This window comes from Orbicella faveolata, unplaced genomic scaffold (genome assembly GCF_042242905.1).
Source record: "Orbicella faveolata isolate gen_17 unplaced genomic scaffold, um_ofav_v1 contig_12, whole genome shotgun sequence".
NCBI classification, from domain to species: Eukaryota; Metazoa; Cnidaria; class Anthozoa; order Scleractinia; family Merulinidae; genus Orbicella; species Orbicella faveolata.
Window position 1 is genome coordinate 9,822,501 of NW_028301539.1, and position 27,458 is coordinate 9,849,958.

General features: G+C 38.8%; 3 protein-coding genes and 1 pseudogene across 3 annotated transcripts in view; all 4 read right to left on the reverse strand.

The window, feature by feature from the left end:
• Positions 1-9,911, reverse strand: part of LOC110040313 (uncharacterized) — a 10,186-nt gene extending 275 nt beyond the window's left edge. Inside the window, exons 1-4 of the mRNA XM_089283677.1 lie at positions 8,433-9,911; positions 6,676-6,744; positions 6,084-6,173; positions 1-1,673 (exon numbers count right to left, since the gene is read on the reverse strand). The exon at positions 1-1,673 is cut by the window's left edge and continues 275 nt beyond it. Coding sequence (XP_089139803.1) covers positions 1,620-1,673; positions 6,084-6,173; positions 6,676-6,744; positions 8,433-9,467 — 1,248 coding nt within the window. The 5' untranslated portion in view covers positions 9,468-9,911 and the 3' untranslated portion in view covers positions 1-1,619. The remainder of the gene's footprint in view (positions 1,674-6,083; positions 6,174-6,675; positions 6,745-8,432) is intronic.
• A 74-nt stretch (positions 9,912-9,985) lies between these two features.
• Positions 9,986-15,933, reverse strand: LOC149116512 (uncharacterized). The gene is made up of 4 exons (XM_089283759.1): positions 14,555-15,933; positions 12,286-12,354; positions 11,677-11,766; positions 9,986-11,124 (listed from the first exon to the last, which is right to left on the reverse strand). Exons 1-4 carry the CDS (start codon positions 15,584-15,586, stop codon positions 11,071-11,073), a joined length of 1,245 nt encoding a protein of 414 aa, XP_089139885.1. The 5' UTR covers positions 15,587-15,933; the 3' UTR covers positions 9,986-11,070.
• A 2,247-nt stretch (positions 15,934-18,180) lies between these two features.
• Positions 18,181-19,766, reverse strand: LOC149116513 (uncharacterized; annotated as a pseudogene).
• LOC110051401 (histamine H2 receptor-like) lies at positions 19,227-23,479 on the reverse strand. Its single transcript, XM_089283689.1, has 2 exons — positions 23,299-23,479; positions 19,227-21,015 (listed from the first exon to the last, which is right to left on the reverse strand). The coding sequence occupies exon 2, from the start codon at positions 20,980-20,982 to the stop codon at positions 19,945-19,947; it is 1,038 nt and encodes a 345-aa protein (XP_089139815.1). The 5' UTR covers positions 20,983-21,015; positions 23,299-23,479; the 3' UTR covers positions 19,227-19,944.
• Between the last annotated feature and the right edge of the window lie 3,979 nt (positions 23,480-27,458).

Here is a 27,458-nt window from a genome sequence, read left to right on the forward strand (position 1 = left end):
CAGTTCGAGGTTATGGAAGAACTAATTTGTTTTCGTTATTCCTTAAAAGATAAGCACTTACATTGTCACGATATACGAATCTTGATCTTAGATAATCAGGTGTCATACCACGTAGTGTTTTATACATTAGGATAGACTTCTGTTCCAATCTTTGATAGTAGAGTCTTCGCCACCCCAGTGCCCGAAACAAATCATCCATATTACTATCATAGTTCGCAGAAATTGGGGTACCAGCTGCGTTATTTTGAAGCCTTTGGAGTTTTTCATAAAGGCCCTTGTTACAGTTTCCCCACACTACATAGCAATAATCACAATGTGGTTGAACAAGGCTATTATAAACTTTAATCAAAATATTGAATGGAGTGAGATGCCGAATTCGAGTAATTGCACCAATGGCACAAGCTATCTTCTTAGAGATATTTTCAATATGACACTCCCAGTTTACATTTTGATCGACATAAACTCCAAGGGATTTAGTGGAGACTACTTACTCTACTGCGTTCTCGTTTATAGTAATCGAGGGACTTTCCATAACTTCTTATAACTTCTGCCTTGATGCAATAAGAAGCTTGTTAGCAGATAGACAGCCATTCGTACACAATACTCAAGTCGTAATTAAGGCAATAATTTATATGTTCCATGTCAGTGCTGGCAAGCGTCAGGCTGGTATCATCTGCGTACATTCCGGGTTCTGGATATGTCAGACATTGTGATAAGTAATTAATGTATATCAAAAACAGAAGAGGTCCCAAAATTGTTCCCTGGGGAACACCACATCTCAGACATTTCGGAGTTGACTTAAAAGAATTAATATGGTGATAAAAACGACATGAAAATCTGGCGAGTACCCTCACTTTGACACAGTGTGACATCCCCTTTGAAAAATCCTGGCTACGCCCCTGAATAGGTGTTTTATTTGCAGTATTTTACTGAGAATAATTTCGGGATTTTGAAAATCTGGCCGCTTAATAACGGGAGGCCGCTAATAGGTGGCTGGTTAATAGAGGTTGGACTGCACTACATAACAACTACTACTACCAAAATCCTTCATGTTTTCTCTTTTTCATGATCATTAAGGCATTCGTTATTTTGAAAACTTCATCGTGGTTTTCAAATGTGATTAGGGACCTTACGCATATAGGACGGTGACGGCGAGGACGACGACTAATAAAAAATGTGTTTCTATTTTACTTTGGAATTTCGCATTTTTGATTTAGATCTATTGAGTGTGTTTGTCGATATTCAAACTTGCCTATGCTAAATACGCTACGAATGCGTACAAATCCAAGTAGAAATACAAACAATTAGCCGTTGTGGTTCACGTTCTCCAGACAACGCAAAATGTGGTCATTTCACGTTGCGGTTTTGCAGACGACGGCAAAGAAATGGACCAAGAATTAAAACGCACGTGCACAGCCATTGTTCTATTCATTAAAACTTTTGTTTGGTGACGTTCTCGTTGCCGTTGCCGTCGTGTTTTGTGTAAGGTTCCTATTGTATAAGTTTGAACACGACGCCAGACATAAAAATTATGAAATAAACAGTACAAAGTTAGTTTGAAACTAAATTGCAAGCTTCTACAGCTTTAGCTCTCATTGGGTATTCTTCTCTCCGTCAGCTTAACTTGGTAACGTCACCAGTACGATGAAGTACGACACAATTAATCCAAAGAGCTGTGGAACCGCGAACAAAACACGCGTAAGTGTAACATATCATAAGTTAACTTTCAGGAGGGTTGGGGGAGGTATGCAGATTCGGGTGGAAGATGCCGATTTATGCTAATCCTCATTTAAGTATTGGTAAAATTTTCGTTCTTTTTTTTTTTTTCTCTCTGGAAACGATCTCCTGAAACACCTGAGATCTGCGAGCTCGCGACCGAAAAGACAGCTCGATTAATCAGTCCGTCCGTCAGTCAGTCAGTCAGTCATCAGTCAGTCAGTCAGTCATTCAGTCAGTCAGACAGTCAGTCAGTCAGTCAGTCAGTCAGTCAGTCAATTATCAGTCAGTCAGTCAGTCAGTCAATCAGTCAATCAGTCGATCAGTCAATCAGTCAATCAGTCGGTCAGTCAGTCAGTCATAAGTCAGCCGGCCAGTCAGTCAGTCAGTCAGATAATCAGTCAGTCAGTCAATCAGTCAATCAGACAATCAGTCAATCAATCAATCAGTCAATCAGTCAATCAGTCAATCAGTCAATCAGTCAATCAGTCAATCAGTCAATCAGTCAATCAGTCAATCAGTCAATCAGTCAATCAGTCAATCAGTCAATCAGTCAATCAGTCAATCAGTCAATCAGTCAATCGGTCAGTCAGTCAATCGGTCAGTCAGTCAATCGGTCAGTCAGTCATCACTCAGTCAGTCAGTCAATCAATCAATCAATCAATCAGTAAGTCAGTCAGTCAGTCCTGCATTACTAAATAAAATGATGATAACTAAGTTGTTGACTACTAAATAACATGATGATGATGATGATGAGTTAGTCAATCAATCAATCAATCAAGTAGTAAGTAAGTCGGTCAGTCAGTCAGCCAAGTCAGTCAGTCAGTCAGTCAGTCAAGTCAGTCAGTCAGTCAGTCAGTCAGTCATTCAGTCATTCAGTCATTCAGTTGGTCGGTCGGTCGATCGGTCTGTCGGTTAATCAATCAATCAATCAATCAATCAATCAAACAATCAATCAATCAATCAGTTAAGTAAATAGGTAAAACAGCAAGCAAGCACTCCAAAAAGAACAAAAATCAGGACAGCGGCAGTCACTCGAAACTGCTTGAAGAGTCAAGCGGAGTTATTCGAGTTTCAAGTCATGAAAACACAGAAACAAAGAACGTATCTACTTATGTATTGTTTCTTTGTATTGTCTCTACTGTTTGTTGGTATTGTTATGTATGCTGTGTAGCGTTTCGCTCAGATGTGCAGTATAGTGTCTTGAAACTCAAAACTCGAAACTACATACTCCCGACTCCTGATTTTCTTTTCAAGTTGAAAAATCCTATTTAACTTAAGCTTTGAAGCCCCTCCTCAAACGCCCTGTCAATGTAGTAATGTAGTAATGTAGTAATGTAGTAATGTAGTAATGTAGTAATGTAGTAATGTAGTAATGTAGTAATGTAGTAATGTAGTAATGTAGTAATGTAGTATTTCTCAAGGCTTTTACCGGTGAAAATAATTTATTAGTTATATTTCTGAAGGTATAAATGGCAATGGAACCAGATATAGCACACAGTTGGGTTTTGACGTCCTGAATATTTTAAACTAGAATAGCGTCGCGTACAAATGGCGTCACGAAAATTTAATCCCCGGTGTGACTCAGACAAACAAACCATTTCATGCGTTACTTCTTTGAAAGCGACGTATGGGACAACGGCGCTCGCGAGCGCTGTAGCTCAATACTCAGTGAGTAATTTCGCGCGCTGATGGCCTCAAATGTTAGAGAAAACTCCCAACACGTACCTTGGAATAATAATAATACAGAGATTGAAAGAGGGCGGCAAAGTATGATGGTAAATACAAAGGCTGTTTATGCGTCGTTACGTCCTTATTAGATCTTAGTAGATCATGCGATTGTACTCGACATTCAGGTGTATTACTCACAAGAAAGCCAGCAAGCCAGCAAAGAAACGCCATAGATTCGATCCGATTGGTTGCCTTGCCGTGATGAAATTGGCCCACTCTGTCTTGGCATATACAAAGACAGTTTTAGCCCGTGCTATTTATGTTACACGTATCGGACCATATTTATCTATGAAATATATGCAGTTGAGGCCTGCTAACAGTCACAGATTCGTTTATGTGGTCGAATAAATGGCTCTATTAAAATCTAGGTCCTCTATATTGCACAGTAAACCTAATTCTGCCATGCATTTGGAATTGTCTCAGGGATAATAATTATGTCCTCCTGTTCTATCGTATTTGTTTGAGTGGACGGCTCAGGTCGTACAAATTTGGGAATTTTTGGCAATAGGTCAGCTGATAAGTCTTCTCTTAAGGCCACGATTAACAATGGATAAGATTCTTCCGATCCATCGTAATACGTTTCCCTGTGAAGTATTCTAATCGGCTAGTCACAACCGCCGCGCTAAAAGTTCTCGACTTCTAATTTCTGATGGTTTCTAGATCTGTCCGACGGTCATGCAGCTTTGTAAGATCCTCGAGCAATTTGTGACATTCAGGCTCTTTTTTGGACACCTTGAATCCGTTTTACATTACCCACGGCAGCAGTGTTTGCTTTCTAACATTATTTAAGCTAAGCAAGAACTTAGACCACCAATCCTTCTTTTTTGCCTGATTTTCTGGTTTAGAATACAACGCGCCCATAACAAAATCTTCTACCGGACTGTAATTCTTGTCTGTGTCATGTGGGGGGTCTCTGGTGACGTAATCTATTTTCAAAAACTGTGCGCGACGCTATTGATACTTCTGACAGGTCACATGACATGTCACGTGACGTTTAGCGGAAAATAGCAACTATTTGAGGAATTAATGAGTTGCCAGTAATCGGATACCCGTGTTTGCGCGAAGAACTGTGGGATCGTCAGGGGGCAAATATCGCTAGTCGCTAGAAGGAAATGTATGGCGAAGAGTCGTTTCGAGGTACAACAAAACGATTTTTGAGAGAGATCAACGCTTTTTCGCCGTCGTTTTTACCGCGAATGGATTTGGGCAATGTTGATATGTGGAATATGTAAGTTTTTGTTTGAATAACCGTGAAATATGTGACAAAATCTACCGATAAACTCCGCTGCTTGCGTGAGGTTTATTGCGAAATTTACATCGCGTAATGGTCTGAAAATATTACAAAATTAATTAGGTACAAATCGAGAAGAAATAACCCAGTAAAGCCTTTTAAGTTGTGTACAGGCTACTTTTGGCTTATTTGAAAGTTCAGTCATGCAAATAGTACTGGAAATGAGCGCGGTGGCGATCATTGTACTGTTTGGGGTTGATTTAATGACAAATGAGTCCGCGCGACTAATGCTGTGTGGCTACTGTGTTGCTCAAAGCCTTTGTTTTGCTTTTACAAGCACGTATTTCAGTAATTTTCCTTTTCTATAACAGATCAAGGGTGGCTCCTTGAATATATCTCGGAGTATTTGTATTTAAAATTGCCATTTGTGCGTGATTCTGCTTTCCAAAGTTTGGTATTGACGGTTGAGTGAAATTGCCCGACACAAAGGGTAATAGTTCCTTCTGCAATTTTCGATTTCTGTTTTAGAGCTTCTTTTTTGTCTTTATATTTAACTTCTTGGAGGGTCTTTTCTACCATTTGTTCCGGGTAGCCTCTCGAGATCAGGCGTGTATTGAAATTTTCAATATTCTCTTCAATGTATTTCACAATCACGCAGGCAAGAGGGAGTTTATCGGTAAATTTTATCATTTATTTCACGGTTATTCAAACAAAAACTTACATTTTCCATGTATCAACATTGCGAAGATTCATTTGCGATAAAACAACGGCGAAAAAGCGTTGATCTCTCTCCAAAACCATGTTTTTGGGCGTCGAAACAACATTGCGCCATACATTTCCTTCTAGCGACTTGCAATGTTTGCCCCCTGACGATCCCAGAGTTCTTTGCGCAAACATGGATATCTGATTACTGGCAACTCATTCATTGGTGGCGGTTTTTAGTAATAACATCCTGCAAAACCGCGTTAGAGATGCAGATCAATTATTACCATCCTCTCACGTTTGGAATGACCGTCCCTCTTTTCACAGAAACATTTTATAGGGTGAAAGGTACTTTTTTCAACAAAATTCGACTTTTGATCATTTATATCTTCCATAAACGAAATCAAGGGAGATCATTCCAAACGTAGCAAGGTAGATAATTTAAATTTGCATCGCAAACACTCATTTATTGACCAATAGCATGAAAATTCGCCACCAATTCGCCGATTTACCAAATTTTAACAAAATGATCAAATGACATGTCGCGTGAGTTTTTTAATCAGGGAAAAGTTCAGCTTGGTAAAACAAATATAACAAGAGATATAATTGCCCAACCATACTTCTACTTCACAGTCCTGACCCAGGCCTTAAACTGCCTGAGTTGCTATTTACAGTCATCATTGTTTGTCATTTGTATACTAACCGTGAGGAACACCGACTTGCTGATCACTGCCAATCCCCCCACAGACAATCCGATGGGATCTCCCCGCAGGTGGGCAAGGAAGAGCATCAACTACACAAAATAAAAACCATTACGATGCAATTAACATTATAATCTATTTCACATCACTGGTTGGTAAACTGGGTCATAGAATATTTTAATTATTAATTGATCAACTGATTCGAAGCGAGAGACAGTGATTTGGCCTCTAATCCTGAACCCGCCTTCATATGTGGGGTGGGTTTGGTATTGGTTCCAGTCCTTGCTCCCAAGGTTTTTATATACTACAATTTTCTTTAAATGAGTTGGCCTGCGAGGATTGGTAAGATGGACTCATCAAGAATCTTCGAGGGGCTAACAATGTTATCGGGCACTCTATTGGAAAAAAAATTGATGCACCTTTTTTCTTTATTTCCTTTTTGCTTTCGCAAAGTTATATATACAATGTTTAGAAATTACTGTTGCATTTGCCCCATATTGTTAACGCTATTATTTTGGTCATTGTTTGTAAGGGTATGTGTTCGGCTCGACCCCTGATGATCATCAAAACACCCTTTTCGTTTCCAGCACGTACCTCAGTGTTTTCTTTTATGTCTTCGACAGAAACCTTAGATTTCTGTAAGGTCTCATAGAAACTGTGAGCCTGCATGTAAAAAGTTTGGGAAAATAAGCCGACTTTAAAATATAATGCAACATAATTATGGTGTCTTACAACACTTAAAAACTTACTGTTGCCATAGTTAATAGAGGGGACTGGTTATAAATTACGAACCAAGGCAAACATCAAAGGAGTAAACAAAGATGCCAAGATTTATGTTGGAAGGTCCACGACCGTGCACAGTCTTTTGTTTTGTGCTCATACACTATGCATAAATTACGTAACCAACACGTTTCTATTGGTTAGTTCCTCAGTACGGAGTAAGCAGCTGTTGTGTTTTGTGCACGGTCAAGGCTAAAAAGGGAACAAAAACATAGTATGCTGTTGCCTTATAACACGAAAAAGGAACGTTGCGTGTACACCTGGACTGAAGTGATTTATGAGCAGATAGTCCGAGATCCAAGGAAGTTCAATCTACATTACTATGACAACGTGATAAGGGGCAAAAAATACTCTATTTTTAACGAGTGATAGCTCATACACCAAAGGCGGGAGTGAATGGAGTCATCAGACAAATTAGTGGTCGATCGGTTGGTCGTCCGTCAACTCCCGCTGTTAATATAGTCTGTCAGCGGGTGATTAACGTGATAGCATAATTAGAGAGAGCTATAGGAGTGACCAGATAATGCAAACGAGCAGGCGGTAGGTCGTTCTTGTGGGCCGAATGATTACTGTAAAATTTATGCTGTTTCACGCAACATACAACTCCTCAAAAGCTTTTTGACAACCCTTGTCAAATGTATGATATGAACATGTCCGTTTCAAGACCTGATTAATTGATAACGCTGAAATAGGTTATAATACAAACTACAGCTGGGTGCGTCGGTTTCACAGCAACAGCAACAACAAAACATAAACATTTACTATAATACCCAGAGCTGTACCGAGTTCCATTTTCATCGTACACACTTTCTGAGTAAAAATTTGCGGTGCTGTACACATTTTCGTTTTCGTGCCGAACGTGTTGACTTTACTCAGGGTTAAATGGCATATTTACTTTTGATCTCGTTTTCTCGATAATCATGATTTATATACAAACGATTACTTTCTTTAAAATTTGCATTGCATCAAATTTGTCCACGCTGAACCCAATAAAAAAATAAAAAAATAAAAAAATAAATAACAATAATAATAATAAAAATAATAATAATAATAATAAGGAAATGGCACTTAAAAAGGGAAGCAGTATAAAGGAAATTCATTAGTGTTCTGCTCCGCAAGATATTAAATAGAAATTTCTAAAAAGGAAACAGTGTAAATGTAAAATAAATGGATGCAATTTCATATAAATCTGCTGGAAATCACTTTGAGGCTTTTAATCGCCCCATAGATATGCCGACGCAAATCAAAATGAATAAATTATATTAAAGACAAATCATTATACTTCTGATGGCTGTGGCTTACAGAAAAAGGTATTTTATATCAAAGTTTTTTTTAGTTTTGCTTTTTAATGATTATCTATGGCATAATACACTTAATTTACGGACGTATAGCTTAAAGAAAAAAAAAAAAATTTATGTACTAGGTTTTAAAACATTTGGAAATTTCTGGTACAGTGCAAAGCCAAAAAAGACCACAAAAAAATGCCGATTAAAAGTACAACTTCGACAAACTTTGAATCCTAGATGGCACAAATCCGCAATATAATTAAAGTAGATAAAATATATCTTTACCTTCTCGTTAACGCGGCTTCCAAACAGGAAAACAACCCCTAGCAAAGTCGCTATACACAAACTCCAGTAGAGGTAGCTGATAATAACGATGGTGTCTTTTTGGCTGCTTGCCGACTCGATGAGTTGATGGAAGCTGATGCACAAAAGCGGTATGTCCAGTGAAACGATTACAAAGAGGAGCGGCGAGAACACAGCATTAGCCAGCTCTACCATCTCACAAAGCTTCAGGTGTTCCCGCCTCAGGTGTGCTACGGTGAAAGAGGGGATGGATTCCTTGGACATTTTATTTTGCAGAGTTTCGAACGTCTTTTCCAGGAGCATGGAGGTGATGCAGATGATCATGGCTGGAAGAATCCAAGCGAAGGAGTCGAAAGTCCCAAAGACCACTTCCATCACTCGCACTGCCAAGTACGTATCTGAGTTTGGATACCATGGTGGGAAAATAGAGATTATACCTCTATAGCAGACACTGAAATAGGTGACGACAACGGTATTGATCAGAACTGCAAGACAACCCAAAGTTAAACCTTTCACTGCTTTTTCCTTCATCCCTTCTAGTACGGGTGCGTTTGTGCCAAAACTGGAAAGAAATCGAGCAAATCTCGATGGTCGTCTGTTTTGCGCTAATGGCAAAACGACCAAGCAAACGGCGGTACTACTTGCGCATTGGACATACCAAATGGTGGTAATCAATAGGAAGAAAAACTTCGGCGTGGATGAGAAACCTATGTGAAAATGACTTACAACACTCAATACCACGAGTAGCCATTGGCCCAGAACGACGAGCGTGCTGAAAAATCGCGAAATGTAGCCTGTTCTTCGGCGACCTATTTCAGCCGGTGCGGTTTCTCCGAAAAACTGCCCAGACAATTTCATGGCGATCAAAATTGGACTGAAGATCGCTGAGAGCTGATTTTGACGATTTGTGTTCATTTCGTTTTCTCTCGGATATTCTTCGGTTGAACCAGTATTATGAGTGTTATTTATAGAACTTTGGCTAATTTCTGGAGGATACACTGCTCGTGATGATAGCATGGCGTTTTCCGAGCTTGAAATGAAGGTTTCTCAGTGTTGAGTTTCGAAGACGTCGTACAATGATGGACGAATTTATTCTGAATATTAAATCTTCAAACAGGTGTTACTCGCAAACTCAATTACAGTGCAGAGAACTTGATAATGTTTTGTTGTCATATGGAAATCGTTTGCAGTGTTTATTTATTACTGCTGACTATAAAGATCACTACCTTTTGACATAAAACTTAAACCAGCTCGATTCCAATGATTTAGAATAGTTTTTTAAACGAAAGGTTGCTGTCAAAGGACAGTGCTGATTGCTTAACAAATGAACTTGCATAACAACTTAGGCAAGACTCCATCCAAAGTTGACCATTATGGCAGCCGCTGATCTTCATTCAACCAATTACAATATGGCCAGAGGGTCTCAACAGGATATTGTACATGTTTTAATCTTTTTTTCATATCTTCCTCTGTGATAAACTGCTTTGGCTGAAATGTTTGGTCGCGGAATTTTTTCCATATTAAATTATTCAGTGTTTGGAATTACATTCAGAGGAATAAGGAGGTAAGAAAGAAAACTTTGTGTTGAATTCTTATTCGTTTTGTTTGTTTGTTTGTTGCTGTTTTTTTCTAAAAATGGAAATTGGGAACTTAAAGCTTCATTTGGTACGTGAAATGAATTTCAATCACTTACTTCTGTTCCTAGGGGTTTAATTAATACTTTATCCTATGTGTTTACTATATTCCTTATTATAAGTAATGTATTAATGGACTCCGAAAGGGTTTGAATAAGTGTATTGGTGGTAGAAAAACGTTCAAAAGTTATCGTTTTCATTCCCGTTCAATATCTACCAGGTGTAAAGGTGTGTAAAGATATTTTCTCATTGATATTCATGATCAGTCGGATAAGAAGGAGCAATTTGCTCCTCGTTACTTTTCTCCATAAGGTTTACAATATTACAGTGACTACGGAGTCTTACTAATTTTTTACCTGGTATATATTATGGTAAGAAAAGTTGCGTCGCTGTTTTTTAGTTTGAACAATTTATTAGAGTCAGCAATAGTGTTGCCCTCTTTTTTGGGTCATTTTTCAGTTTCAGTCTTTTGCCTGTATTATTAAGTTACACAGGGAATTATTTTGGCCATTTCCAAGCATAACGACCCTTGGCCATCTTCAAACTGAAACTTACGGCAACAATTGGTGGATTTACAATCACATCAGAAGTAGGTCAAAATCCCTTTGCTGTTTGCGGAAAATATCATCTCCTAGTTTGTTCCCGGTAAAATTATGATTGCTCAACTAGTTTCTAAGTTGTCTGGTTAAGTAACAGCAAAATAGTTTCCACAGTTTTCGGGCATGAAGAGGTCAGAAAACCAACTTTGCTTAGTGTATAGCTGGTTAGTCAGACGCAAAGTTGTTTCGAAATTTGCTCTTTTGGGTTTGTTGTTTTGTTTTTGTTCTCTTTGGATGTCCCAAACTTCCAATGAACAACAGCTGTAACAAGGCCACATCCTGTAATATTGCAACCCGTGAATGTCCTGCTGAGCACTCCTGAGTTGGAAGCTAAATTCCAATCTTCTACAACTTTAGCTCACTTTGGGTATTCTTCTCTCCGTGAGCTTAACTTGGTAACGTCACCAGTACGATGAAGTACGACACAATTAATCCAAAGAGCTATGGAACCAAATAAGGTAAGGTGTAATGCAAGAGACGCTCATATACACGTCAGTTTAAGCTATAAGATAACTTTCAGGTGGGGGTGGGGGAGGGGGTGGGAGTATCCAGATTCAGGTGGAAGATGCCGATTTCTGCTAACCCTCATTCAAGTAGTGGTAAAATTTCCGTTGTGGTTACATGGCCCAGACATTTTTTTTCCTCGGGAAGCGATCTCATGTAACCATGGAAAAAACCGAGGGACTGAGATTCAAGACCGTAAAAAGAGCTTGTTAAACAGGAAGTCTGCAGTCCAAACATTAAATCAACCAGTCCATAAATCAAACGATCGATCGATCAATCAATCAATCAACCAATTAGAATTGTCTCGAAACTCGAATCTCTCGACTCTCGACGTCCGACTCCTGATTCCCGAGTCCTGATTTTTTTAAAGATGAAATAGCCTATTTACCCGCTTAAGCTTTGAAGCCCTCCTCAAACGCCTGTCTATATAATGCAGTAATGTAGTATTTCTTATTTACAGTCATAATTTTTTGTCATTTGTATACTAACCGTGAGGAACACCGACTTGCTGATAACCGCCAATCCCCCCACAGACAATCCGATGGGATCTCCCCGCAAGTGGGCAAGGAAGAGCATCAACTACACAAAATAAAAACCATTACGATGCCATTAACATTGTGGTATATTTTACTAGACTGGTCGGTTGACTAGGTCATAAAATATTTCGATGAATTCGAAGTGAGAGAAAATGATTTGAGTTGTATCCTAGACCCGTTTTCATATGTGAGTTGACTGTGGAGTTGGTTAACGTCCTTGCTCCGATGGTTTTTTTCTGCTGCAATTTTGTACATGGGTTCGCGAGAGGGGACTACACTTCTGAAGCATTATTTAAATGCAGAAAAATTTTCTGTTTCCTACAAGAGGCTAACAATGTTACTGCGCACTTTGGCAAAGAACCGATGTCATAATTGATGAATATTTTTCTTCTTTTCTTTCTTTTCCCCACAAAGTCATATATATAACATTTAGCGATTACTGCTGCATTTGCACAGTATTGATAACGCTATTGTTTTGTTCATTGTTTGTAAGGGTATGGACCTCGTGTTCCGTTCGACTCCTGATGATCATTGAAAGACCCTTTTCGTTTCCAGCACGTACCTCAGTATGTTCTTTTATGTCTTCGACAGAAAACTTAGATTTCTGTAAGGTTTCATAGAAACTGTGAGCCTGCAAGTAAAAAATTTCGGGAAATAACCCGACTTCAAAACATAATGCAGCCTATGGTGTCTTATAACACTTTACGACTTAATGTTGCTATATAATACGAATAAGGAACATTTAGTTTACATCTGGAGTGAAATGATTTATGAATAGAGAGTCCCAGATCTAAAGCAGTTCAATCTGCATCAATATGGCAAAGTGATAAGGGGCAAAACATACTCCATTTTTAACGAGTGAGAGCACATAGCTAGAGGGAGTTTTAGGAGTGATCCGGGCAGATTTATGCAAATTAGCGGTCAGTCACCAGGTCTTCCGTGAAATCTCGCTGTTAATTTATTCTTTCAGCAGGTAATTAACGTGATAGGGTAGCCATAGGGACCTGGAGTAGTGACCAGATAATGCAAATGAGCAGTCGATCGGTTGGTCGTGTGGGAAATGATTGTTGTGAAAGGTATGCGTTCTCACGTAACATACAACTACTAAGAACCTTTTTGACAAACATATCCTTTTCAAATACCACGGGTTGGTTTAAGGGCCCATTAACCGATCTTTTCGAGCCGTTGCTAAGGAAAATTTAGTCTCATATAACCTCATTATTTTTAGTTAGTTCAGAGTTATTTCATGTGTTTCAACTTTTTCATGATCAGTAGCACTAGTGATGACGTCATCAGGCCACGCCCATGGTCATGTGACTAATACAGAAAAAATGCAAAGGCTCGCAGGCAAATTACTTTCTCGGGATTTTTTTCATTGATTTAATGCTTTAATTTAAATCCTCATTACGCTATGCATCGATTTTGTTTCATTTCTTAAAGGTCAGAATTTGAGAGCATTTTAAAATATTGAAAAATTCGTAATTTTCTGAAAAAAGCATTATTTCGAAAACGGAATGCCTAGCTATGTTGCCAACGTTGACTTTAATCTAAATTCGTCGAAAAAAGCTGGATTTAATCAAAAACCGCGTTTCCTTTAGCATTTAAAGAAACCGGAAGTGCGCCCGATATCTATTGGAAGTTACCCTATCAGCGCGTGCGCAATTTAAACTACCAGCGCACTTCGGTAAGATCAAACAAAGCCACACTGAGTTAGTTTTTCTCTTTCTATTGCCCTTGCTTTTCTGTCTTTCTCTTATTTTGTCTTTGCTTGTACTTTTTTTTCACTTTGCATTTTGCGAAACACAAAGAAAAACATCTAAAATGTGTGCGAATTTGCAAGTTTTGGGGTTGTTTTTATTTTCCGTGCTCAGGCTGACGTAAGCGACCGGAGGTGAAATTTCACCTCCTTAGCAACGCGCGCGAGCGCGCGCATGAATCGGTTAATGGGCCCTTAAAGAGCTGATTGGTTGATAAGGCTAAATTACAGTGTAACCTATATACAGGGTGCGTCAGTTTTACAGCAAGAATAAAGAGAAACGTTTACTGTAATCCCCAGAGTTGTACCGAGTTCTCATTTTCTACGTACGCACTGTTTCTGAGTAAACATTTTCGGGGCCGTACACATTTTCGTTTTCGTGCCGAATGTGTTGATTTTACTACGGTGTTTAAAATGGCATATTTACTTTTTGATTTCTTTTTCTCGACAATCATGATGTATACACATACGATTAGTTTCTTTAAGATTTACATCGCATCAAATTTGCCCACGCCGATCCCAATAAAAAGCCCAAAATAATTATGAAATTGCACTTAAAAAGGGAAGCAATATAAAGGAAATTCATTAGAGCTCTGTTCCACGAGATATTAAATATAAATTTTTCAAAAAAGAAATAGTGTAAATGTTAAATAAATGGGTGCAATTTAATTCAAATCTGCTGAAAATCACTTTGAAGCTTTTTAATTGCAACATAGATGTGCCGAAGCAAATGAAAATGAATAAATTAAAGACGAATGTGGCCTACAGTAACATGTATTTTACATCCAAGTTTTTTAGTTTTGGTTTTGTTGTTTTTTTTTTATGAGAATCGTATGGTATATATTACATAATTAATGACTCTTAATACTTACTACGTATATATTAAAATGTGCAAAACATTGATGCACAAATTTTAAAACATTTTATCATTTCTGCTACGGTGAAAAAACGAAAGGGGCCACTGAAAAATGGTGATGGAAAGTACAGCTTCGATGCACTTTGAATCGTAGATCGTAAAAATCTGATATATAATGAAAGAAGATAAAAGATCTTTTTTAAGACAGTTAAGACTTACCTTCTCGTTAACGCGGCTTCCAAACTTGAAAACAACCCCTAGCAAAGTCGCTATACACAAACTCCAGTAGAGGTAACTGATAATAACGATGGTGTCTTTTTGGCTGCTTGCCGACTTGATGAGTTGATGGAAGTTGATACACAAAAGTGGTATGTCTAGTGAAACGATCACAAAGAGGAGCGGCGAGAACACAGCATTAGCCAGCTCTACCATCTCACAAAGCTTCAGGTGTTCCCGCCTCAAGTGTGCTATTGGGAAAGAGTGGATGGATTCCTTGGACATTTTATTTTGTAGAGTTTCGAACGTCTTTTCCAGGAGCATGCAGGTGATGCAGAAGATCAAGGCTGGAAGAATCCAAGCGAAAGAGTCGAAAGTCCCAAAGACCATCTCTATCACCCGCACTGCCAAGTACGTATCCGAGTTTGGATACCATGGTGGGAAAATAGAGATTATACCTCTGTAGCAGACACTGAAATAGGTGACGACAACGGTATTGATCAGAGCTGCAAGGCAACCCAAAGTTAAACCTTTCACTGCTTTTTCCTTCATCCCTTCTAGTTCGGGTGCGTTCGTGCCAAAACTGGAAAGAAATCGAGCAAATCTCGATGGTCGTCTGTTTTGCGCTAATGGCAAAACGACCAAGCAAACGGTGGTGCTACTAGCACATTGGGCATGCCAAATGGTGGTAACCAATAAGAAGAAAAACTCCGGCGTTGTCGAGAAACCTATGTGAAAATGACTTACAACACTCAATACCACGAGTAGCCATTGGCCCAGAACGACGAGCGTGCTGAAGAATCGCGAAATGTAGCATATTCTCAGACGACCTATCTCACCCAGTGCAGTTTCACCGAAGAACTGCCCCGTCAATTTCATAGCGATCAAAATTGGACTGAAGATCGCTGACAGCTGACTTTGACGATTTGTGTTCATTTCGTTTTCTCTCGGATATTCTTCGGTTGAACCAGTATTATCAATGTTATTTATAGGCCTTTGGCTAATTTCTAGTGCATACACTGCTTGTGATAGCATGGCGTTTTCTGAGCTTGAAATGAAGGTTTCTTGTCGAGTTTCGAAAACGTCGAACAATGATTGACGAATCTATTTTCAATATTAAAATTCCAAACAGGTGTTACTCGCAAACGCAATTAGTGAACAGAGAAGGAGAGGTTTGTAATGTTTACTTATTACTGTTGAAGATCACTACCTTTTGACATAAAACTTGAACCAGCTCGATTTATTTAGAAATTTCTTCAAACTGAAAGGTGGCTGTCAAAAGACAGTACTGATTTGCTAACAAATTAACTTGCATAACAACCGAAGGAAATATCCGTCTAAAGTTGATAATTATGGCAGCCGCTGCGATCTTCTCTCTGGGAATTACAATTTAGCCAAAGTGTCTCTAACAAGATATTGTTTTTAAACTTTTTTCAATTCTCTCTCTTTTATAAACTCCCTGGGCTGAAAATTTTTGGTTACGGAATTGTCTCCCTGTGCAGTGTTTGAAGTTACATTCAAAGAAATATAAAAGCAAGAAAGAAAACCTTGCACATGTCAAGAAGGTTTATTTTATTTTATTTTTTTTAAATGGAAACTTGGAACATAAAGCTTCACTTGGTACGTGACATGAATTTAAATCATTTACTACTGCCCCATGAGGATTAATCAACACCTTTTGCCACCCGTTTACATTATTTCTTATTGCAGTGTGTAATGTCATTATGGACTACAAAAAATGAGGTTTGAATAAGTGTGTTTGTTGGAAAATAATGTTCACATATAATTGTTTTCGCGTCCGTTCGATTAATATTTACAAGGGGTAATTTTACTGTGTGTAAATTGGATGAAGAAAAGCATTTTGCTGATAGTTACTCTTCTCCGTTAGCTTTAAATTATTACAGTGAGCACGGAACCTTACCTAATTTTGCACTTTGTGTATTATGTTGCATTGCAAACAAAAGGATGAAAAAAGAAAACAAACAAACAAACAAACAAACAAACAAACAAAGCGTACGTTGTTGTTTGATAGTTTGAATTATTTATACATTCGAGTCAAACTATAGTGCTGCACTCCTTTATATTCGGTCTCTTTTTAGTTTCAGATATTTTGCCTGGATGCTTCAAGGGACACCGTCACCATTTTTAGCAGGATTTTGGAAATCTCAAAAACATATATCGATCCTTGGAAGCTGAACAACAATGCCTTTATTTTGTAGAGCAGTACTCGACAAATGATTAAAACCCATTAGGAAGTAATGATGGCTAAAGCTCCGGCCAAACGATAGGAACATGTCAGCGCAACATATCGCAACATTGTTGGGCGCAACATGTTGCACGCGTTTGGCCACCCTGTTGCGAAGTGTTGCGACATGTTGTGTCTTGTTGGCTCAAGTTTGAAAATGGTCAAATTTGAGCCAACAACACCCAACATGTCGCAACACGTCGCAACACACCACAACAGGGTGGTCAAACGCGCGCAAGATGTTGCGTCCAACATTGTTGCGATATGTTGCGTTGACATGTTGCGATCGTTTGGCCGGGGCTTAACGATGGCGGCCATGGAAACCGATTGCGATGTGGAGTTTTGAAAAAGCATCAGGCTGTCAGTTTTTCAAAAGTTCAAGTTTGGCTCAAAAATCGTTGAAATTTTGCCAAATTGATGCTGCACTGTGGACGTTCTTCAAGAAATTGCCTTTAATCATCATTTCGTTAGAGCTAATTAAGTTCTTACTACATAAATTTAGCGATCATTTCGTGAATTTATAACAGTTTTAAGCAAATATACCGTGACAGCGTCTTAATTAGGGTGTACAAAGAATTCTTTTGGCCCTCTTTAAGCATAACGAACTTTAGCCGTCTTCAGACTGAAAGGCAGCAATTCATGGATTTCCAACCACATCAGATTGGTTAAAGAGTGGAACACAAGTAATCTGCGCATGCTCAACAAATCAGAATTGGGTCCAAATCCGTTATCTGTTTACGGAAAAGATCACCTTCCTAGTTGGTTCGCCGTAATGAGATTCTGCTGGTGTGCAATTTAGTGTAAATTATTAAAGCCACACCCACACAGGGGGAGGGGCAGATCTAACAGTACCAGCGAGGATATTTATATGGGTAACAAGATTGCAAATCCCCCTCCCCTTTTGCTGGGTAGATACAGGAAACAGAGACAAAACACTGATTATGGTGGCAAAACATAGCAGAGAAGACAGAGCCTATATCCCCTAGAGTAGCGGCGTCTCTAGGGGAACCTATGTTACTAAGGGGACCAAAAGAGGGGACCCCTTCTGGGAGGACAATAGGTCAGATGCTACGATGGCACCATCCTGGAGAGATCCGGACCTATTTCCTTGGAAGTAACATAGCATGGACCAGAAGAGGGGGTGCCCCTTTGGGAGGACAATAGTTCAGATGGTACGATGACACTAACCTGGAGAGATCCGGACCTATTTCCAAGGGTGGCCATAGCACTTACTGTGGGGCAAAGTGCAGCCTAGGTTGCACTTCCCTGCCACGATTGTGTGAGCTAACTGCTAGCCCGAGAGGGGGAGGGGTGAACACAATCACCCCACAGGAAAGAAAAGCAAAGCAGACCTCCATAGCAGTAGGAGGTCTGCCACACACAATAAGATACAAGAAGCATGGTTCTCAATGAATAGTACTAACTAGATTCACAAAGTTATAAATCAATAGATAATCGAATTAACTTAAATGATTGACCCTTTCAGTCCAGTTGTGTAAGCAGCATTGAAATTAAAGTGAATATTGCTGCTTGGTAGGCAGTAAAGGACGAGAAATTGTGCTAAAAAAATAAGGCCATTTGGGAATCAATCTCTTTCAACCGACTAGTGTTAGTAAATAGGATAAGCCAGTGGGGGGAAATTTGCATGTTGATAATAAGGCTGAAAGGGTCCAAGCAGATCTTATAGTAGACCTAAATTACAACATTAGAATTATCCATGACTAATTTCTTAGGGATAGCTAATAGTGTTTCTTGAGGAGTTCTGATGTAGCGTTCATAACAGTCTGAGCTTCAGCGGCCCAGTACCTTGATAAGCCACGAAGGGACACCTGCTGCGGCTGCAGTGGTAGCTGCACCAATACGGATACTGTGTGTGAAATAATGATCAGTAGGTAGGCCACAACCTTGCAGTACAGAACGAAGCTCCTTAGTCAGGGAGGCACGGGAGAGCCACTTGCCATTGGTGAAGGTAAACAAATTGCCTGTAGCAGCTGGTTTACATCGTAGCAGGTAGTCTTTCATAGCCATCACAGAACAGATAGAGGTGGTGGACCTTGCTATAGTTAAGGTACAGCCTTTGCGAAAGGGGTCAGTTGTGGATTGCTTAATGGAAACAAGCATGTGGTTGTGGGATTCATTGTTAGGGATAAAGGTAATATCCATTAGCCAAAGATGGACAGTAGGGTTAAAACTACTGCTATTACAAGTAAATTCACTTGCACGTAGAAAACCAAAAAAGGCTAGGGTGAAGGCAGCCCACAGCATTATCTAGTCTACATTGTAACTTTGGGGGGGGGGGGGGGGATGGAAATAATTGTAAATTGAAACCAAAATTTGAATAGTTATGGGGTGGCGAGTTAATTTGGGAGGCATTTGGGACCGTTTAATGCCAGTGAGGACCTTTTGCAGGCGGCAGAGAAAACGGAGAACGGCCTAGCTTGAATACTAGCTCACAACTGCGACAGGGTCAGAAAACAATGGGATTTTACTAACTGGGGATTGAAGGAGTTGGGAGGGGTATAGCACGCTGAAATCACATGAGAGCATGGTGGAAAATCACTGGGAGCTTTGTCGTATGATTTCCCATATGGTAAAACTATTGGGTTGCATTGGACATCAACCTAAGGTTATTGCACAATGGCTAATAGGGGAAAGATAACAGAACTGGTGACAACCTTAGATGGCAGCTATGATGTAGACTACAGAGCTCATTAACTACAGTTTAAATGCTTAAACTTCTAATTAAACTTTGGTAGCTTGACTCTCTTCTAAGTTAATTTTGAGCCTGAAAAGGCTCTTGAAATTGTCAAATAGTAGTAGCTGGTTTACTAAACGTTTTGTCTTTAGGCTTTCTTCAGTTTGATACACTGAAGGAGGACTAAGCCCGAAACGTTTAGTAAACAAGCTACTATCGGACAATTTCAAGAGCCTTTTCAGTCTCATTTTTATTTTGTCGTCATAGTGTCTCATTTCTACTGATTCTCTTCTAAGTTGTCTGCATGGTTATAAGTAAAACCAAAACACGATCGCCATTTAGTTACAGATCTGATCTAGGAACCCCAGTTTACGGGGTTGGAGAAGTCAGAATAGCATCTTTACTCAATGGAAAGGTGATTCCCCCGTGGCAGAGGGGGAATTGTTTTGAAGATCAGGTGGAAGTGTCGGCTCTTTTGGGCTTGTCGTTTTGTTCTTGTTCTCGTTGGATGTCCCAAACGTCCATGGAACAACAGCTGCAACAGGGCCACATCCTGTAATATTCCAACCTGAATGTCCTGTTGAGCACTCCGTATATGACTGGGTTGATTGCAGAACTAATTGATACCAAAAAGACATTGAGGAGATATACTCGTCTGGGTAAAGAGTGGTTCCCCGTGGCAGAATCAGTAAACTCGATAACAAACACAGGGACCCAGCAAATCGTAAACCCCAACACCATGGCAAACAGGGTCTTGGTAATGTTTACTTCCTCGACACTCATCCTCGAACTCTGAGCACTTATTGAGTCGATAGATTGAAACCTTTGTCGATGTTTCTGTACTTTCAAGAACACTTTGGTGTAACAAAATGTTATGGAGCCAAATGGAATCACGACTATGACTAAACCCAAAACGCCAGTATATATCTTGTCAATGGTTTGATGGTGAAATTCAAGCACGCACGTGATTTTGCCTGAGTGGAAATGGAAATATGCCCAACCTGTGACCAATGGTAAGCCGAGAAAGAACGCAGCGGAGACTACTACAGCGAGCAAGGAGAGCACCACGAACTTCTTTGTGAAAATTTTGCGAAATAGCCAAGGTTTTACCACTCGACAATAGCGGTTGAAAGCAAGTAGAGCAATCGTTTGCAAAGAAACAAAGGCCAAAAAGAGAACTGCAAAGCCATGCACTCCACACACCTCCTGTGAGTACCGCCATTCGCCCACAAGCAGCACTCCCCAAACCAGTGGCATGCAAAACATTGCCATGGCGACGTCAGAAATGGCCAGTGCAAAAATATATTGAAAGGTGATGGTTTGCAAACGAGGATTTTTATAAACGATCAAACAAACGAGAATGTTTCCAAATAGCGCCATCAAGTTGATTATGATATACAGGGTCGTCTCTATAATGTAGTCGGTAGTGCTCCTGGAATCCATTATCGCTATTAGATCATCATAAGGATTTCCTTCTAAGGTGCTATTCATTGTTGCGGGTTATTGATTTGCGACTTGGCGGCTCTGTTGAGAGAGAAAAAAAAAATTTTTGTTGTCAACAAAACCATGGTTTCGTATCTTGGCAAAAACAAACGAGCCAAAATTCCGAAATACCTGAATTCGGCCAAAATTTAGGGGATACTCTTGTATAGCTTCAGCAATTTTCACGAGGCACAAATTGTATACCTTTCTGTTCTTCAATACTTTAATTTTGACTAGTTCCTCGTCAGTCATTGTTTTAAAGCTCATTTGTTTGGAGTCTCATTTTCAGAATTTTATGACCACATTTAGCAAGAAATCTGGAAACTCCATCTCCATTTTAGAAAGAAAATAAAAATGCTCAATATTTAATTGCGATCTTAATATTCCATTTTTTAAAGCTTCCTTTCAATTTGACTCAAGGCAAAATTACTGTACTTGAAAGTGACATTGTTATCGTAGCCACATAAGGTCAGTGACTTGATATCGCAGGATGTATCAGGACATTACACACTTCCCGCAAATTTGGGTAGGGTATAATGACTAATAACTCTTGTTTAAAGTACATAAGATTAAAATTCACTTGACACGTTTTGGCCAAGGAGTCTCGAGGTAAACGTGTACGTGTATGCAAATGAAGGCTAAACTACGGCAACAAGAATGACCCTTTGGTTTGTGACCAAAGTATGCTTTCAAACTAATGAACTGTTTTTCAAAAGCTTAAAATAATGTTAAAACCACTAATATCTATGACCTCTTGAGCCGTCTAATTTGTTTTGTCTTGTAACACAAAATCATATCACGGAAAGCAAAACAACTCGAATTTGAATCGAATTTCAGTTGGCTAGCAAATACCACTCATTCGGAAGCTTATTTCACGAAGTTTAAAATAAATTACCACAACTAAGAAGTTTGTTTTCACTCACTTAGTGAATCAATTACTTGCAGAAAAAAAAAAAATTGTGGCGTGAAAAATTGGGATCGAATGACAGATTAATCTAAAAAGTCTAAGTAAAGCAGTAAGTTGAAAATATCAGATCCTTTTAGGCAATCAATATGCAGGCTTTATGATAATCAGTGTACTTTTTTGATCTTTTCACTGATGACTTAAAATGGCAAGTAATGTCTTGTTTTATAAATAAATTCGTTTCATATTTTCTGAAGGTAAAATTTGATTATTTAAATTTTAAATCGTCACTCCTGCTAAAGTTCCTTCCAATTTTCTAAAAGTAGGATGTTGCTTCAGAGTTATCCGTTCTTAATCTCTCTCCTGACAATATGGAAATATACGGGCATTGTCTTGTAGTGTGTTTCGTAAAAAGATGCTATTTATTTAAGCAATATCTACTGATGTACAGCCTAGTGAATTCTAGAGAAATGAAAGCTAAAATGCTTTGAGACATCCGCTGCCATATGGCAAAGTAAATAAAAGCTTTGCTCAAGGTTTCATTTACGCCAGACAGGCAGCTCTTGTTCAAACATCTCCTTTCACATCGAGCAAATCTTTTTTATGAAGTTTGTTTATAAGTAGATGCACGTAAAATTCACCGGCCTTTAGAGAATAGCATACCAGGTGTAACTTCACTAAATAAGAATTTGGGTTGATGCCTTTTCTAGGCATGGTTAGATTATTCGGAAGTCTAATTTAAAGCGCAAGGCGTTACTAAATTAATTAGAAAGATACGGGAACAGAAAGATAAAAAAACAACAACAAAAAAAAACAGAAAAAGTTGGAAGGTCCCATGACTAAAGAACCATGCTCACCCGTTCATATTTCCCTGTTTCTACAATGGAACGGAACACTAACATCGTTCTCTTATGCTTTCAGAACAAGTCTCTTTGGGTTGAAATGGTCACTTCACCTGTAAATGCGGCTTTTATTATTTGTTGTATTATGTAGATTTGGTAAAAATTTTCGGAAACTTATATATCTAAAAATTTATTGAGATTAAATTGGAAAAATGGTTTTACCAGAGGTAAAATTTAACCGGGAAAATTTTCGTTGCATGTTTCTGGCTTTGCTTCATATGAAGTGCTCAAACAGCAGCTCCCGCGCAATTGTCAGATTCTGTAAATGTACATTCAATTTCACTCAAGATGGCGGGGTTTTGCATGGCGACCTTAAGATCTACCTTAATATGAACTTACCTGCACAAACTGAACTAAAAAACTGAATGAAACGAACTATGGCTCTTCCTTTAGAGTAGATAACCAGGTCTCGCTATATCATGAAATATTTTCTTAATTTTTTTTAAAGCGGTGCTTGCCTTCCATGCACATGGGCTATTTTTAATGCAGTGGAAACGATACATTCACTTTTAAACGTACCTGTACATCGAGCAGCTAGTTCAGGCTAGCTGGACAGTATTCACCTGGAGCAAAGAAAATATCAAAAAACTGCAAATACACGCGGCCGCGACCACAAGCTAGAAGTAAACTAATAGTTGTGGTCATAAAAAAGCCACACTGGTAGCTTTCAAGTTATTTCGCTTCACCTTTGGCCGCTATTGAACTCAAACAAACAAAACATGAAATCGTTTAATTACTTTTTAGCCTCATTTGCATTCGTACCACCTCTGCTTAAAGACAGCTGTTTCAATCTTAGACGACAGCAACGATGGGTTGAACATAAAACGTGCATTGCTCCTTTCGTCTTGATAACTATTTTTTTTTTACTGTTTCTGAATTCATGTTCAAGCCAAAAATTGAGAATATTTGATACCGTCTCTCAGCGCTAACTATAGGGGACTGATTAGTTTTGTAACCTTGAAATGAGATTTTCCGAATGAAATTAAACAATGGAACTTTATCATTGAAGCGACAAAATGAGATTTTTTGACCGCCAACTTCCCCACTGTCATTAAGTTTTTCTTTAATACGAATTTTTCTTCAGGAAATCATCTTCCAAAGGAAAGTTCCTGCAGTGAGTGACGTATAGTCTTAAAAGATTATATTGAAAGTAACTTAACTCTGGTGTAGTTTGTCAACCTACGATTTCCTCATTGCTCGAAAAAGTCACTTAGCTATTGTTAGACGTGCTTGATGTTTTTTTTTTTTTTCGATTAGAAATGAACTCTCGTATTTTTCTTTTTTAAAGAATTATTTGATGGTTTCTTGAGTTTTAATCTTCATCAGTTTTGTGACGCCTACGGAAAGTCCGAATCAGCTGTCTACAGCAGCAGTTAGTTACATTCAAACTGGAAATGGAAAAAAAGACGTAATTACTCTTGGTGCTGAAACTTCCCAGACGCTTCGATATTCACACGAAGGTCTTTCAGTAAACAGACACTGATCGTTTTCGAATGTAGTAGATTTCATCAACCTCTAACATAGTTGGAGAAAAAAACTGGCTTTATAATTTTAAAATTACTTGTGATCAATCATTAGGTTGACGACGGAGAATGGAAACAGCCCGAACTGAACTAGGCAGACTCGGCAAAATCTTTTTCACTTGACCGATATATATTCTATTACGTGCATTGTAAAAAAATTCGAGCATTTGGTACACCAAGCCGTCTTTGTAAGGTAAAAAACCGAGCAAAAGTAAACGAAAACTGAACTACTTACAGGTAATAGATGCTTCTTTCTGAATATAAATGGTACTCTTGTGAAAATCAACAAATGTAATAGAAGAGAAAACTCAGCTGTCTTTATTCTTTTAAAATTAATAAAGAAAACACATTGCAATATTCAAGCCAAGACAGTTTCTTTACTATGGATATGTTATCAGTTTTATCCTTAAGCCATCAACAAAGGTAGGTATTATAACAAAACATCAGCAGATGACTGGATCGAGATTTTAACCATTTGATGGTCCTTCTGGATAGTAAAGAGCCATTCGTTTTAATAGAAAAAGCTTGATGGCTTTTTCTACAAGCAGCTGCTCTATTCAGAATTATGACGCCCCTAAAGAGCAGGGAAACAGCTTTCGAGGCTGCTCACATTTGAGTCCAGAAGGTTGAAGCCTACTAATAATTTAACGCTCACAAACGACGACTTTATACAAAATATGGACTATTTAACTGCCATACACTTATTGTTTCGCGAAAAGATAGATGATGAAAGGTAAAAATTAATTTTCTTGTGAAGTTGCGTGTTGCCTGCACTAGGAGCTCTTACTGAACCTTTTCTTCCTATTAAAAAAAAGAAACAATAAATTAAAGACAAGTCGACACAACTTGCATTTTATCGTCGGAATCATACCTAATCAAAAACGGTTTTCTTATGGTCTATGAGGCAAACAACATGGAGTTGTGATGTCATATCACGTGATTGTTATCCAAGGAGCCGCCGTTTATTGCCCCCGCAGGGTTTTGGCCCGAGGAGGCACCCTAGGATTCCCCGCGTGTATACATACAAGGAATTTCAAAAAAGTAAGAAATGTGTTGGTAGTATGCAAAGCGTTCTGGATTTGATGAAACTAAGCGCGCACGGTGGTCTCGGGTAATGTAGGGCAAGGAACGCGGGCTCACAAAACGGCTGTAAAATCGAGCCTACTCTTGATTTCAAGGTTCTCGCAACCACGAGTTTGCGTTTCGCCATCTTCTAGCAGCATTTCAAGGTTCCTGTAGCCACGAGTTCGCGTTTCGCCATCTTCGAGCAGCATTTCAAGGTCTCCGAACCACGAGTTCGCATTTCGCCATCTTCGAGAGACATTTCAAGGTGAAAAATACACTCCAATTACAATATGCAATATGGCCTGCATTATGACGATTTTAGTGCGATCAAATAAAGTCGCTTCGAAATGGCCGAGATTCTCATCTAGGACAAATTGAAAAAGATTTCAAAGATCCTGAAGACGGATTTTGGGAGAAAAACAACTCAGAAGGTATCGTAAGAAATTCTGAAGTATACTAGAAATTCGAGGTCAGTGTGGCATGGCTCAATTGCAACTAAATAACTTAATACCCTTCCGATCGCCAGCTTTGGCATCTCGTTTATTCGTATCGCTTATTTGTATTGAGTAATCTTACGTGGCGTAGAGCTTATGTGCGGGTTGGGTGACTTTGCAGGGATCCAAATGTAAATGTAAATGTTTTGTAGCATTTTCGTTGAGGTCAAAAAGCTTGACTCTAATTTGCATATATGGTGACTATAACGCGATACTTCTTATACTTCTGTTTATAGTAAAGGTAAAGTCTGTATGCGAGCCAAGTGGCCCATCAGGCCGGAGCTTATCCCGGTTTCTGTAGCATGAAGCGACTAGGAGTATTTCTACTCCCCCCTGGATGGGATGCTAGTCCATCGCAGGGTTACCCCCAGCAATAAGTTCGCCGGTACCCATTTATACACCTGGGTGGAGAGAGGCACTGTGAGAGTAAAGTGTCTTGCCCAAGAACACAACACAATGTCCCCGGCCAGGGCTCGAACCCGGACCTTCTGTTTACGTCTCGAAAAAAAAAATCGACTTCCGTTCTGCTTTCGAGATACGTTTGCTCATATATCAAGACAAATGGTTTGTTTAAGCATCAAATTCGAAAAGCAGAGTAGTTTGACTTAATTTTTTGTTTCGCTATAACTTTTTAACCTTTTTTTTCCTTACAAAGTTCTATTGAGTGAAATTTTTGTAAAAGAAATATTGGTTTCCATGAAGGCAACCTATATTTTTTTTTTCCCAGAAAGTACTTTTTGCGTCCTTTCTAACGAGATATGGTAAACTGCTCTGTTGTACATGCTTTGAGAGAGTGTTTAATAGTTCATATAAAACTGTTCAATATTATTGTCACGTTTCCAATTAGCAGAAATAAAAGAAAGCGGGGGTAGCTTTATTGATAACTATTACTAGTTTTAGTGTTTTAGGAACGCTTTCGATTATGTTCAAATGAACACGTTTCGTTTCACGTCAAATTTCTGCTATGAGCAACGGTAAAGGCACATTATTCTAACATGGATGGTGAGAGCAGTCACTTAAGTTCCCAAAAATGCCATAAAATGTTTGGAACCTTCTATATTTTTTTCTGCGCTGGCGTATTCTTTTCATAGGTCTTTATGATTCATGGCCATTTCTTGAACATTCACTAAGACACAAAAGCCGCTTTTCTGCAGTTTTATCAAGACTTAACTAGCTAAGCATTTATGTAACTTACTAATGAAGGAACCATGAATAACAAACAAATTTCCTATTCAAAATGAATATTTGCACTTTGAGACTGATAATTGCAGAACACGACGCCGTGGATTTCATTTTCACATGGCCTTTGTTGTTTTAGAAATACTAAACAGACGACAGCTAATTAACTATGCATAGATTAGTGTCAAGTGGCCATTTTTTTTTTTTGCAGGGGGTCCCCTTAACTTTAAGCGAATAAAGTATTTTGACTTACTGTCTCTGCCATAATCATTCACTCACCAAACCCAACATTTGTGGCGAGTTTAGGTCAGAAAAGGTAATTTTTGTTGTATCACCTTTTGCCTGGTCTTCTCATAGACACACTCTTAAAAAACAAAAGACAATTCGAAATGTGGAAAATAGTACCTGTCAATATGTG